At 37.0% G+C, this 15872-nt stretch overlaps 1 protein-coding gene across 2 annotated transcripts in view; it reads right to left on the bottom strand.

The window, feature by feature from the left end:
• Positions 1-1208: 1208 nt before the first annotated feature.
• Positions 1209-15872, bottom strand: part of LNPEP (leucyl and cystinyl aminopeptidase) — a 96533-nt gene continuing 81869 nt past the window's right edge. For both annotated transcript variants that reach the window (XM_010340220.3, XM_003920729.4), the window contains exons 14-18: positions 13918-14102; positions 12011-12172; positions 9807-9947; positions 9055-9136; positions 1209-8467 (exon numbers count right to left, since the gene is read on the bottom strand). In XM_010340220.3, coding sequence (XP_010338522.3) covers positions 8336-8467; positions 9055-9136; positions 9807-9947; positions 12011-12172; positions 13918-14102 — 702 coding nt within the window. In that variant the 3' untranslated portion in view covers positions 1209-8335. The remainder of the gene's footprint in view (positions 8468-9054; positions 9137-9806; positions 9948-12010; positions 12173-13917; positions 14103-15872) is intronic.

The raw sequence follows: 15872 nt of genomic DNA on the forward strand, positions 1-15872 counted from the left end.
AACTCCAAAAAGGTGCCCCTTTTTCTTTCATTTATGATCAAATTTAAATGTGTCATGAATAAACTTTTTTTTCTATGGCAGCAGGTAAAAGTAATAGTAAAGTATAGGCTAATTTTTCAACACTAGAACCTGAGAGTTTGATATACAGTATACAACACAGCTTTGCAAATTTTCTAGGAGTTCTATCACTCAATGTTACCAAAATAGTAATATGGCAAATCTTCAGCATGGAGTAGTAGAATCATAAATGAGAAAACAAACAATGTTAAGAGGCATGAAGGGAGGGAGGAGAGCAGAGAGGGAGGGAGGGAGAACGTGTGCACATGCATTTTCTTTGATGCAGACAAATGTGGAGTTTTAACATTTACCATATGGTAGATAAAGAGACATGGTGATATAAGAATGCTTAAAGTGAACATACAGGTCTGGATACATGATATGCACACAAAATACAATTTGTGAATTCCAGTGAAGAAAACATCTAACCGTGTAGGCACGAAAGACAAAATGGAAAGCACACAATGGAGGGCGGAGGAGAAAGACGCAGCCACACAAAAGAACTCTGGCAGGAAAGGGCCAACTTGTCTTGCCAGATGTGGGGGTTGACATAGAAAATTCCTTTTGGATTAGTTTTAGGGCTCATGGTGTTATTCATCGGGGCCATGTCAATAACTCAAAAGGTTCATTCCAAGAAACAATTTCTACTAGGTACGCAAGCTATGCTATTGATGGAATCATAATAAACTTCTATAGATGAATCAGAATTCCAGGCCTCAAAAAGAAGCGACTCTTAAGGGTTTGCAAATGAGTTCTAGACAGCACTCTTATTGGCTTATCTGCTTCACCGGTTTACTAGTTACTAAAGGATACATCAGCAATGAAGTTTAAACACATCTTTATTCAGTACTGTTCTCTTGCCTTTCTAGAATTTACAAAAGCAAAGGTCCCTTTTCACTATCTCTTTCAATCTGAATCAACATAAAAAATGCTGGATCTAATTAGCTTTCACAGCTCAACCATATCCAAGTGTCTTCCCCACGCCTGCTGCCAATAGCTACATCACTACACTGCCACACCTTCAAGCCAGATGGCAGGGATTTAGTAGGTCTTTATTTTTGTTCGGTACAGTCAGACCCCTGCAAAGGACTAAGCGTTAAAGGAAAATAGTGAAGGAAAAAAGAAGCAAATTATATATGTTCATCTATATGTTTGCATCCTTAATGGAATAGATTACCTAGAGAATAAAATAAAATAACCACAAAACAACCATACTAACTACTGCTATATGAGGAATAGTACGAAAGGAAGAAGTGAGCTGTCATATTATGAAACTCAACTTTCATTACGTCCCTACATAGCCATGCAAAAGACTTCAAAACGAAATAAAGATATGAAAACATATTTATACTTATTAAGAATATTTCCCTAACAAAAATAGAAATCTCTCCAAAACAGACAAGTAAGTAAACAACACACTACTATTCTATTTGCTATTGCCAACACAGGCAATAAGGAAAGGGGAGGATGGGAGATTTGTCATACACTGATCCTCGATTTTCATTAGGTACCTATATATCCATGCAAAGGACTAGGTACAAAACCAGCAACATGAAAACATTTATATACATCTTTAAAAAGTATAGACACTGTCCTTTTCCCCTAACCACTGCCCACCCAAAGAACCCCTCCCTGCAAAAAAATAAAAATTAAGCAATAAAAAACCCAAGATATGAAATGATTGCCCCTGCAGGCAACAAGGGAAGGGAAACAGAGGAGAGTTATCATACGTCTGGACCTCCATGTTTCATTATGTACATACATGTCCCAGCAGAGGACTGGGCATCACATTATATAACACACAGCATGTAGCAAATATTTATATACATTAAAATACATGTGTGTGTGTGTATATATATATATAGTATATAAAATGTATATACACATATGTGTGTTCGTGTGTGTGTGTGTATATATACACACACAAAAACACACACCCCAGACACCCCCCAAAAGAAACCAAACATCTATTCTACCATTGCCCACTAGGCAATGAAGGATGGGGAGTATGGGAGATTTTTCATAGATTCAATCTCAACTTTATTTCTACCTAAGCGGTCATGCAAAGGACCAGATTCAAAATAAAGTTAACACCAAAAAGTGGCAAAACATTTATATACATTTAAAAAAATTATGTATCTTGCCTTTTCCTCTCACAATCCCACTCCTCATTAACACCCTCAAAAGCAAAAAGTCAAAACCAAAGTCCTGCAGTGCTCATATACTATTGTTTGTGTGCACAGGCTCTGAGGAAGGAAAAGAATATTTACCACAATCCTGGATCTGGGTCCCTCATTACATTTGATTCCTACAACTCCAAACAAAAACCTGGCTTGAGAGTGAAGAACAACAACAACAAATACTAGCAAGCTTTTATATACATTTAAACAAAAGACAAAGACAAACCCAGAAATCCCCCACCTCCCTCCACCAAAAACAAACAAAAAACACAAACACTTAAACAACTACTCTACTAGCCATTGCCCAGACAGGCAATAAGGGAAGGGGAGAAGGGGAGATTTTTCATAGAATGAACCTCCATTTTCATTACGTACCTAAGTAACCATGGAAAGGCCTAGGCACACAATGAAGCAACTGGAAAAAGAAGCGAGACCATTTATATACATTTCTAAAAGTACACACCCACTCTCCTGGAGACAGGGAGATGGAGTGAAAAAGAAAAACCATCTATACTACTCTACAATTATTGCCCACACAGGCAATAAGGAAAGGGGAAAAGAGGAGATTTTCATACATCCGGACCTCCACGTTTAATTGCTTACCTGTAAGTCCAAGCAATGGACTTGATACAGCATGAACTAATGCAATATAGTAATGAAAAGTATATGTACATTTTTAAGAGTATATATTCTGCCCTTAGACCCCTCCCACCCCTCAAAACTTCAAAAAATTCAAGCTACTCTAAAATTATTACCCATATACATAAAAAGAGTGAAGGGAGAAGAGATTGTTATACATCCATAACTCCATGGCTCAGGAACCTACATGTCCAAGTGAAGGACCAGGTACCCAATGAAACACTATAATAAAGAAGTAAAAATGTGTACATACATATACAAAAGTATATACCCCAATATCCACAGAAGAATCCCTGAAGCTAATCAACTATTCTCTTAGACACTGCCCACACAGGCAACCTAAGGGAAGGGGAGAAGAGGAGAGTTGTTACAGGCTGAACCTCAATTTTCCTCATATATCCATGGAAAGGACAAGGTAAGAAAGGTAGTGACAAAAAAGTAGCAAAAACATTTATATACATTTTAAAAGTATATACTCTTACTCTGAAACCACTTTCTCTCTCCTAGCAAAATATCTTCAATAAACCCAAACTACTCTTAAGTATTGCCCAGATGGGCAGTAAGGGAAAGGGAAAGAGGAGATTGTTATACATCCGGAATCCTGTGGTTCATTACATACCTTTCAGTCTGAATTAATACAATGAGTAAGTGCATTTTCCTACCTTCCCCGTCCCTCCCCCTCACCTCAAATACTCCATTTGACAACTACTCTGTTAGCTACTGCCCAATGGTCAACAGGGATGGGGAAAGTGGGAAACTGTTATACATCAAGATCACCACATTTCACTGGTCCTTTCACATCCATGAGGAGGATACAGTGTGAATTAAATTAGTAATACAATGTAGTAGCAAGTATATTTATATACATTAAGTACCTACTCCACTCTCTCCCACACCCCAAAACAAAACAAACTACTCTATTAGCTATTGCCTAAAAAGGCAATAAGGAAAAGGGAGAAGAGGAAATTTGTCATGCTCTGAACCTCAATTTTCATTAAGTATATATACATCTATAGAAGGAAACAAGTACAAAATGAAGTAGAAAAAGGTGGCACAAAATTTATACACACTTGAAAGAATAATATACAACCCCAGCCCCCAAGACTAGTCAAAACAACAGCAATGAGGACTGCTCTGTTAGTTATTGTTCATGTGAACAATTAGGAGAAAGGCAAAGGGGACATCTGTCATGCTTTCGGATCACCACGTTTTATCTACGTGTCCACAAAATGGATGAATGAAATACAAAATGAAATAACACAAAATAGCAGCAAAAACGTTTGTATATACTTTTAAAAGAACATACCCTGCTCACCTCTCAACATCATCACTTTCTTCCAAAGAAGGAAACCAAATAACTAGTCTGTAGCTGTACCTATTGCCCGTATAGGTAACATGGGAAGGGCAGATAAAATTTTCATAGAATGAAATATATCACTCTTCATCAGAACAAAAATATACAAAATTAAAGAATATAAAAACTATCAAAAACATATGTATACATTTTAAAAGTATATACTCCCCCCAAAAAAAAACCACTGAAAAAAAAAAACCCTCAATTTTTCTGTTAGCTATCAGCCACACAGGCAATAAGGTTAAGGGTGGAGATTTACCATACTTTTGGACCTCCACTTTTCATGTGGTACTTATTTGGCAAAGCAGGGAATCGACACAAAATAAAAGAATGCAAAACCCAGCAAATACATATACCTTAGTTTTAAAAAATACAAATGAGGTCAAGGAGGAAGGAAGCTCAAAATTTAAAAAGAAACATTAATTCCAACAAATATAAAAGTAGCAAAGGCAAAGGTGAAAAGAAAAGATATGTCATATCCATGAGCTCAGATTTTAGAGATGCCCACGTAACAAAATCCAGATCTAGTTTTGCAACCCAGGAACTGCTGTCCTTGGAGATGGCTCATCTGAGATGTGTGTACCTTCCTTGTAGTCCCGTGAAACATGGGGATTATGTGAATGTTTAGCAATCTGACAGCAGATTATGGTTCCAGGCAGTTGGTTTGAATAGACTCTTAAAAATTCACCTCAACAAGCAGTCAGTAATCCAACAAAATCAACACTTAACTAACTTATTTTGTTTTTGAGACAGAGGCTCACTCTGCCACCCAGGTTGGAGTGCAGTGGCACAACCTTGGCTCACTGCAACCTCTGCCTCCTGGGTTCAAGTGATTCTCATGCCTCCCGAGTAGTTGGGATTATAGATGTGCGCAACCACGCTCAGCTGATTTTCGTATTTTTAGTAGAGATGGGTTTTGCCATGTTGGCCAGGCTGGTCTAGAATTCCTGGCCTCAAATCATCTGCCCACCTTGGCATCCCCAAATGCTGGGATTACAGGCATAAACCACTGCGCCCAGCCAACCCTTAACTAATCTCTTACTTCCTAATAGAAAGTTTTCTGTTTCGTACCCTATAATACTGATGCAGGTTGATTTGCTCCCTGTACCCAGGAATCTTCTGACAACTCTTGTGTTCCAATGGTGGCCAATGTCCCATAAAATGGAAAAACATATGGCAAAGAAAATTAAGGTAAAACCTGTGATGGTAAGCAAGTTCATGAATGCTAAAACAATGACAACAAAATTTCACTTAAAGAGACTTAAATAAAACAAGATGGAAGAAGGCCCAAGATTATGGTGAAGCTGATAGGACTTGCAGTTTTAAAATCTAGCCACTTTATATAAACAGAACAAACTGGACTCCTCCAATTCCTACATTCGTAAGTTTTTAGATCTCCAAAGCATAAATATTTCTTCCACAACTCTAGATTTCCCATTCTATTCTTTCAAAAACAATTTTGTATGATGTCCCTTTTATATTCAAGTAGACCTCTCTGCAATGAGAACAGTTATTCAACATGTACTTGTGTCATGAATCATGTGCTTAAATAAGAGAAGTATACTGTGATTTCTGTGCTTCAGTCTGAGTTCTCAGAAATACAGTGGCTAAGAGATGTTTTGAGAAGATAAAATTTTGAAAGCTACCATTATACCTATTACCTTATGAGTTTTGCCTCTCATTTAACCTTACCTTCCTGATGTGGTTTTCAGAAGTCCTATATAGATGGGTTAATTCAACATTAAAAATTTGGAATTCTATGGGAAAAACTGAGGCAAGGCTTACTAAAACTACAAATAATTAAGGTAAGGGCCACAAAAAATAAGAACTACAACTATTATGGATCTGGTACCGTAGGAATGAACAGCCTTTGGGTAATAAAGATAGCAATGGATCATGAGTTATCTATTTTTTTAGAACAAGTTTTGATAAGGTTTTACTCATAACAACACCCCCCACCACACACACACACACACACACACACACACACACACACACACACACACAGAGAGAGAGAGAGAGAGAGGAAATGATATAATTCAAGACAAGATTTGCCATATGCAGAGTTAACATACATTAAAGGAGCAATGTCAAGATGTGCAGGTAAAACTGAAGAATCTTAACTGATTTTAAGAAGTTACAAAATTTAAATTCTGTATCAAAGTGAAATTTAGTAGGACAACATGGTAAAAAAAACTAGCAAAACAACAAAACTCTCAAAGTTTACTATTTTTCCCTCACTCTAAAAATATAAAAACACATTTACTTTCACTATCAACTAAAATATCATTCATTTACCAAAGCACAAGAAGAATAAAGACCTGCAATCACTTCAGTTCAGTAAGACATACTTAGATGATTCTGTGATTCTCAGGATATAACATTTTCTACTCTAAACAGAGACATTTTAGAAAAGAGTAAACGGGGAAAACACACTAGGATTAAAGACGACTCTTTTTTTTTTTTCTTTTTTTTTAGCTTACTAGCCTTTTAAATTTTATTATACAAAAATATTTTCATAAAATAAAATATAATTTTATGCACAATTCCATACATTCTAACTTTATACCTGCTGAATTTTAAAAAGGTGACCTTTCCCACTATCTGACTCTGTGGAGTGTTTTAAGTGCTCACAAATGGGTAACTACCCTTTTTATATACATAGGAAACTGTTTTCCAAACAAAATATAAAGTTCTCAAGAATCATTAGGAAGAAAGCTTTTCTCCTAAGAATCAAAGAAAAACAACAATCTAGGTATACATCTGCATAGCTCAAAAATTCAAGTACAGTATTTCTCTTTCAGAAGGAGTAAAATGCCATACAGTTTGGACATCCTCCCTCTTCTTTCTTTCTTTCCTTCTTTGACCACTACTTTTATGTTAGTTTGGACACAAAAAAAGAAAAACTGTAATTTTTAACTACAGAAAAGCACTATTTTTGATAGTGAAAAAAATTCAAAGCCCACCATACTAAACACGAATTCAAGTTACTCCTATCCCACGTTCCCTTTGTTCCTTTAAGGTACTATGGTGAACTTCAAATAAATGTTTTTTCAATTTCTCAAAGGTCCTATTTTAAAATGTGATTCTAATATGCTACACTATCATATAAAATGAAAATCCACACATGGGTATGATTCAGAGAGAAAGTTTCTATGATCTATGATGCCAAAAGGCAACTTAAATTGCATTCTTAGTAACAGTGATAAAATTCACAATGAAAAACACTGGTGTTAGGAAAATGCTTGCCATGAATGTAGAAATACTAACCTAAAGTATATCTACTGCAGAGAGTGAGAAAGGTGTACAGATTTGGGGACTATCACCATTTATAAATAAAATAATTATAATGAAAGCTAACTCGGTTTGGAACAGTTTCCTATGGTAATGCTATAAAAGATGAAAAGGAAAGTCTTAAATATTCAAAAAATTTAATCTTTTGGCCTTGTTTAGCTTTTCAATACAACAAAAATTTTAAAAATCTGTAGCACCTGGCTATTCTGCAGGAAAAAACACAATAGTTACAGACATTAAACTTTTTTTCAGAAAATAATTAATCAAAACCCCAAATCAAAGTAGATCTGCACATCTGAGGTCAGTTCTTACAGTGCACACTTATTGCCTTCATTATCATGTTCTTCGGAGCTAACTCTGTACCACATTCCAATACCATCTAGCAATAAGAAGCAACAGATGGCTGACAAATCAGCAGCCTGCAGTGATGGTGGCTCTTAGGGTAGAACTTTCCTTGTTTAACTGTGGCGGTAACTTTCTGAATACTGAGGAATAGAACAGAATTCCGTAACAAGGTTTTCCCCCCATTTGTAGATCTTCAAAGTAGAAAAATTACTCATTGTTTTTGTAGATGGTTGGCATTTAGGTGAATATAATTCTGTAATAAATAACTACATACTGCCCAAAGACGTTTCAGAAAAGACGGATGAAAAATAGTCAGGCCCTGAGCTAACTAGAACTCCTAAGAGTGCAAACAACTTGTCAGCGATCCTGGCTTGATCCTGGCTTTACCTTGGCTTTTGCAAAAGCAGCAGAGCCCAAGCTTACAAGCTCTTTGAATGGGCAACAAAATGAGGTGTGGTTGTGCATGCTACAGCCACAATGTGAGACTTTCGAGGTTCTTCTCCATCCAGTGGATATTCAACTGAATGACTTCCAAAGCCTCCTGGACACAACGAAGCCGGAAGGTTGCCTCTGACTGATTTTCAAAGAATGTCTGAACCTGTAAGTTCCACACAGAAGAATTTCAAAAGAAGAAAAGGACAATAAACCTCAGGTAACTCCAGCTTTTAAAGTAAGCTTTAACTTAGAGATGGCTGTGCTGCTGTCTTGAAAGCAGCAGAAAGAAGTACTTTAATAGTTAAGGTATCTACATAGAGTTTCCAATCAAGTATGGTGATATCGAAATGATTTTACAAAGGAATTCTTTTTACTCCCACATGGATACATTTTTCTAATTTAAAATGGAACCAACGAGATATTTAAGTAACAATAAATGAGGTAGAGTCCAAAGGCTTAGTGCTATGAATTCACCCTTAGAATGGAATTTTTCCAAACAATTTTAGGACCACTTAAATTTTTTGTATCAGGGAGACAAGGGAAGAGAATGGAGTCGGAATTTTTCCTCATTATCATATATCCCACCCTCTAGAAGTAATCACAATGCAGAATCATTAGTACTGATTAAGGAAGACAGAGACAAGAGATAGGAATTAGCACAAAAATCCACCATCTGGCTTAAAGTGAGCAGCCTGGCTAGGGGATGCAGAGGGTTGCCCAGTCTCTGTATTAGCATTTTGTACAACCAACCTCAGATAAATGTGCCTTTGTTGAAAACAGGTAAGTTGATCCAGCAACAACACCTTGTATGACATAGGACCCCAGAGGGAACCTGAAGAAACACAAAAATGAGAGCAAAAAAATTAGGCAGCCGTTGGTAAAGCATTGTTCCTGAGTGCAAAGGAAAGTATTTAATGCCAAAGGCAGAGCAGAATCCTCCTCCCAGGAACTGCGGCTCAGACCAGGGTAGTCCCATGCATATTTACTGCTGGTGGTAAGGAAAGGTGGGCAGAAAAAGGGAAGAGTTCAGAACATGCAGACAAATTATTAATCCATTTAATATAATCGAAGTTCACACTGAACACCCAGAAATGCCATTATTAATTTAAATGAGAGAAAAAAGCAAAAAAACCTACATCTGCATCTAGCTGAATGTGAGTTCTTAACTGATGCCTTGGCAATGCAGAGGTATTTTTCAACATGCATGGCTAAATGGTTGTTGTAAAAACAAAACAGTCTGTAGCCATGCTGAGCTAAATGACCGGGTGCCAACAAGGCTAGGCTTAATTAGAACTTACATGGAATGCTACTGTTAAGTGATTTCTGCTATGGAATTATGTTAACAAACGTGAAAATTTCTGGATCTTTCAGTTAAACTCTCATGGAAGTATTTTTCCTCTCACAGCAAATCCTAACTTCTGTGAGCCAACACAACACTGGGAACTTCTTTCAAATGCACAACTTGAGAATACTAAAAGTTAACAATTCTCTGAGAAACTTACTTCTGTACAAGCTTATTCCAGTTCTCTTTGACAAAATCCCATGCTAGTAAGTGTCCAGGTAAATGTTGACCCACTGTTTTAATGATGAAATACAGCTTCTGTGTTTGGATGATATCCCCATCAAGGCTAGTTTTCATTAACCTGAAGAGCAAAGCAGGTTTAGCCTCCAAAATTATTATTCATGACGAAGTGATGACTGAATTTTGATTAAAAGTAGTATGGTTTCCTAATTAAAGCTCTGTAGCAACTCAAGAAAAATAATTGTTCAGTTAGTCTATGGTTGATCTATAGATTGAAAATGTAATTTTTTTAAATGAAGAATTCACCAATGCAATAAGCATTTACCTATATTGTCACATGACAATAAATAGTTTTCAAATAGTAAAAACATTTAGGAAATAAATTCTGGTAGAATTTATTACAATTCGGGAGGTGGGTATTTTTTCTGGTAAAAACCTTATTTGATTGGGATGGGCAGGTATATTATATTACTATTATTATTATTATTATTATTATGAGATGGAGCCTCACTCTATTGCCCAGGCTGGAGTGCAGTGGTGTGATCTCAGCTCACTGCAACCTCTGCCTCCTGGGTTCAAGCGATTCTCCTGCTTCGGGTCTCCCAGGTAGCTGGGATTATAGGCACCCGTCATCATGTCTGGCTAATTTTTTTGTATTTTTAGTAGAGACGGGGTTTCACCGTGTTAGCCAGGATGGTCTCAATCTCCTGACCTCATGATCCACCTGCCTTGGCTTCCCAGCATGCTGGGATTACAGGTGTGAGCCGCTGCACCTGGCCATATTGCTATTCTTAAAAAACTAGGCCATTTGAAATATTTGAAAATTAAGATACATTTCAGAATATACTCTTATTAATGTTTGTAGTTAATATTTACTGATACTATATACTAAATAATGTTCTAAGTCCTTGACACAACAATGGTATAAAGTAGGTATTTATTAATACTACCGAATTCAATTTTATAGTTGAAGAAACTGAGGTTATCTAATTCAGCCAGTTACACAGTAATAAGTATTAAAGTCTGACATCTGAAGGAAAGCAGTTCTCTTCTACTATGCTGTACTATCTGTTTATAGTGAGAAACCACACCCTACCCCAAGGCAGTAGTTTTAGAAGGGAAAAAAAAAACCCAAAAGCCCAACAAAATGTGATGGGTTAAATAAATTATGATAGATCCATACTACAGAATACTATGAAGCTACAGAAACACTTTAAGATTTTATTTTTTTAATAAAGCAGGCTTCATGAAGTGACATGGCAAATCTCATAGACTGATCATTCACTAAACAGATTGTCAAAAACACTGAGTATAGAATAAACCTAATGCGGGCCGGGCGTGGTGTCTCAAGCCTGTAATCCCAGCACTTTGGGAGGCTGAGGTGGGTGGATCACGAGGTCAAGAGATCGAGACCATCCTGGTCAACATGGTGAAACCCTGTCTCTACTAAAAATACAAAAAATTAGCTGGGCATGGTGGCCCGTGCCTGTAATCCCAGCTACTCAGGAGGCTGAGGCAGGAGAATTGCCTGAACCCAGGAGGCAGAGGTTGTGGTGAGCCGAGATTGCGCCATTGCACTCCAGCCTGGGTAACAAGAGCGAAACTCCATCTAAAAAAAAAAAAAAAAAAAAAACCTAATGCGATTTTAAAAATGTGGTTAAATATGTATATATGTATGTATGTAGGTACATACATATGTAAATATATCTATTCCAGATGAATACAAAGACCAGGCCTGACACTGTTGTTAATAGACAAAATGAGAATGAAGTGAAAGATCATGAAAAGACTTTCATATTTTACTCCATATTCTTAGGTACTGTTTGAATACTTTATTGTGGGCATTATTAGTGTGTTACTAGTACAGTATAAAAGCAATTATTTTTCTCTATTTGCTTAAGTCAAAGGCTGGCTAATACTTTAAATAAAATGCCTATTTACAGCAAGGAGTAGGAGGGGGCTGTGATTCCTGACATTTTGCAATCTCTTTTGGGCAAAGCATATTATACTCGTCCATAAAGATAAATCCCAGCACCTGTAGTCTCCTCACCACACTGTCCAACTTAGGCCTGGCCTATAACAGAATGCAGGAAAAGAGATCCCCTCAAAAATGAGCTCCTGCCCAGGAGCACAGTGCTTGTATTCTTTTTGTTTCTATATAATATTCCTTGGGTGGATTCATACCAGTAAAGCTTCCGCACATCCTCTGAGCTGGCAAGTGCCTCTAGTATTTTGTTCTTCTCTGCTTCAGAGCCTATAGAACTGTACTTTTTCAAAAGGAATGACCAGCCTTTCTCAGTTTTTGCTCCAACCTTGAACACAGTTGGCATGACATCAGTAGGTAGGCTGTAAGAGAGGAGGTCAGACGTGAGAATAACAAGAAAATATTCTGAATATTAAGGCAGAGTTGGCTGTGGTGGAGTTTCTGGTGTAAGGATCAGTAATAATTACAAGTCTGGGTACACAATTTAGGGTCAAGGAAGTTTAATTCAGTGACTGCTACTTTCCTAGCAGAGCAACTATGGATATATCGGTTCAATTTAATATTCACTGAGCACTCACAAAGAACCAGGCAGGCAACTGGCTGGACACTAGGGAGCAGAAGAGACATGACAGCCTCTATCCTCTGAGAACTCACAGGTTATTATGAAGCATAGAGCAATAAATATATGCATTAAAATTCAGTGTGATAAGTTTCATGGTAGAAATAGAGCAGTAAATGGGGTTCAGGGAAGAACACAGTGTACTCCCTTTATTAAGATCTCAGAGCTGGGAAAGACTGTTCATCTGATGCTTGACTCTTCTCTCCATAACGTCCAGTAAGGAGGTGGAGAGAACCAATTACCACCAAAAGCATTTCCATTAACTGCTAACTCTACCTGCTATGTTTTATTTCTAAATTAAGAGACTTGTTTATCACCTCACACCCATTAGGGTAGCTGCTATAAAAAACCCAGACAATGGCAAGTGTTGGCAAGGATGTAGAGAAATTCCAATGCTTGTGCACTGTTATTGGGAATATAAAATGGTGTAGCTGCTGTAGAAAACAATATGGCAGTTCCTCAAAAAAAAAATTACCATATGATCCAGCAATACTACTTCTGGGTATATATCCAAAAGAATTGAAAGCAGGGTCTCTAGGAGATACTTGCACACCAATATTCATGGAATTATATTCACAATAGCCAAAAGGTAGAAGCAACACAAAGGTCTATCCATGAATGAATGGATAAACAAAATGTGGTACACACATACAAAAAAACATTATTCAGCCCTTAAAAAGAAAGAAATTTCGGCCAGGTGCAGTGGCTGATGCCTGTAACCCCAGCACTTTGGGAGGCTGAGGCATTTGGATTGTCTGAGGTCAGGAGTTCAAGACCAGCCTAGCTAACATGGTGAAATCCCATCTCTACTAAAAATACAAAAATTAGCTGGGCATGGTGGCGGGCACCTGTAATCCCAGCTACTCCAGAGGCTGAGGCAGGAGAATTGCTAGAATGTGGGAAGCGGAGATTGCAGTGAACCAAGATTGCACCACTGCACTCCAGCCTGGGTGACAGAGCAAGACGCTGTCTCCAAAAAAAAAAAAAAAAAAAAAAAGAAATTTAAGGCGTGCTACAACATGGAAGAAACTTGTAGACGTTATGGTAAGCGAAATAGGCCATTCACAAAAAGGCAAATTCTACATGACTTTACTTATATGAGATATACAGTGTAGTCAAACTCACAGAAACAGAAAGTAGAATAGTGGTTACCAGGGGTTGGTGGGGAGAAGGAGTGAGGAATCATTCAATGGTATAGTTTCAGTTTTGCAAGATGTGTAAGTTCTGAAGATAAGTGCACAATAATGTGAATATATGTAACACTACTGAACTGTACAGTAAAAATGGTTAGGATAGTAAATTTTGTTATGTGTATTTTACCACAATTTTTTTAAAAGTCTGATTTGAGAATGTAGATACACAGAGTTCACCTAAACTAACACTCAGTTTTGTAACATTTATGACCCAGGATGAGATTACCCTGGTTTCTGTATATGATGTGAGGTAAAGAAAAAGAAGATAGTTCATCTGAGTAGAAGTATACTTCACCTTTGAGTTCCATTGGATGCCATCCAGTCATCAAACAGTTTCATGGCAGTAGTGCAGCAGTTCTGCTGTTTGTAGGTGCAAGCAAACTTTAGCAGGACTGACCGAAGCTCTCGCATAGATGGAGTGCCCTCATCAGTCCAAGTTTGTTGTTTAATTTGGTTTTGAAGTAATTTAAATACTCTGGCCTAGAGAGACAAAATAGATTGTAATGGCTTAATAATAATGAGGACAATCAGAAAAAGTTAAGACAATTACAGCCAAGTGCAGTGGCTCATGCCTGTAATCCCAGCACTTTGGGAGGCCAAAGTGGGCAGATCACCTGAAGTCAGGAGTTCAAGACCAGCCTGGCCAACATGGTGAAACTGTCTCTACAAAAATTAGCTGGGCATGATGGCGGCTGGCTGTAATCCCAGCTACTAGGGAGGCTGAGGTGGGAGAATAACTTGAACCTAGGAAGTGGAGGTTGCAGTGAGCTGAGATCACGTCATTGTATTCCAGCCTGGGCCACAGAGCAAGACTCTGTCTCAAAAAAAAAAAAAGAAAAAGAAAAAGAAAAACAAGAAAAGAAAAGAAAAGAAAAAAATCAGGACAATTAGATCTCTTTTCTCCAACATTTACCCAATGAGAGAAAAAAAAAAGCATAGATATTACTTATTAAATATCAACTGGCATATGAAGCCCACGTAAGCTGGGATGAAACCATTTGACAACAAAGGTTATGCATAAGGCTGCTATAGCTAAGGGGGACTTTTACTGATGTTAACTCAGAAAAAAATTAATGACTTCTGTGCAGTAGGAAACCTTTATGCTGCGTATACTCAGCTAGAAGTTATTTTCGTGCTAAAAAGTATCATTTATACCCACTTCTGGAAGGAAGTCAGAACTTCCTGACCTTGTCACTTTAGAATCTACAAACCTATAAAGCAATGAAAGAAATTTTAAATATACTTTACTGATGTTTAAATGTTTCTGAATCCAATATTAAAGGTATATTTAACACTATCAACTAGTTTGATTTTATAACAAATTAACCAAATTAGCAAGAAACTGAGGCCTGCAGGAAAGAATAGTTGTTTATAGTTTATTTTTTCTACCAAGTTTTTATTTAAAAACCTTTCAAACCTACAAAAAAAGATAGTACAATGAACACCCATACACTGTTAATCTAGATGTACCAGTTTTTAACATTCTTACATTTGCTTTGTTTCCAAGTGTGTATAACACACATATACACACACATTTTTTTTTTCTTGTTTTAGCTGAACGATATGAAAGTGAGATACAGATATGATATTTCATTTATATATACTTTGGCATGCAACTCACAGATACCAGAACATTCTCTTACAGAACCATAATACCTTATCACACTTAAGACAACTAATAGTTATTCATTAATATCATCTACTATCTAGTCCATTGGTATGGGATGTCATTGCTAAATGTATACTTGCAGTATTAAGGTACTAACAAACAACTTTTTCATTTTTCTCCACTTAAAAACACCAAAGCTGTTAATAGTATGTGGAAGTATTTCCATACTGCAAGTTGTGCACGGGGAGGGGTGAGGACACATGAGATTTAAAAAGCACCATATGAAATATACTTTTATGAATGCCACTAGAAGGAACAAAAATTCTGATATAAAAAATGTTTTTAGGTATTCTTTAGAAAACCTTCATGGCTATATAAGGAAAATCAAAATGAAAAAAATTTCAACAGACATCCTCCCTCTGCAGGAATCAGCATGGGTGTATTTCTTCTTGCTGGTACTTCTTTACCTCCACCACCATTGTCACATCTCGTCTCAAGCAATCATGTACCACAGATGACCACATACAAAAACACTTAACTTCAGAAGTTTAGCTCAAGTTCTTCACAGATCATTGTTTTCTTCCTTTCTTTTAGGTATTGACAGTGAGTACCGCTGAATACCACTGCTAATACCTAAAATG

This window comes from Saimiri boliviensis, chromosome 1 (assembly GCF_048565385.1).
Source record: "Saimiri boliviensis isolate mSaiBol1 chromosome 1, mSaiBol1.pri, whole genome shotgun sequence".
Lineage (NCBI taxonomy): Eukaryota > Metazoa > Chordata > Mammalia > Primates > Cebidae > Saimiri > Saimiri boliviensis.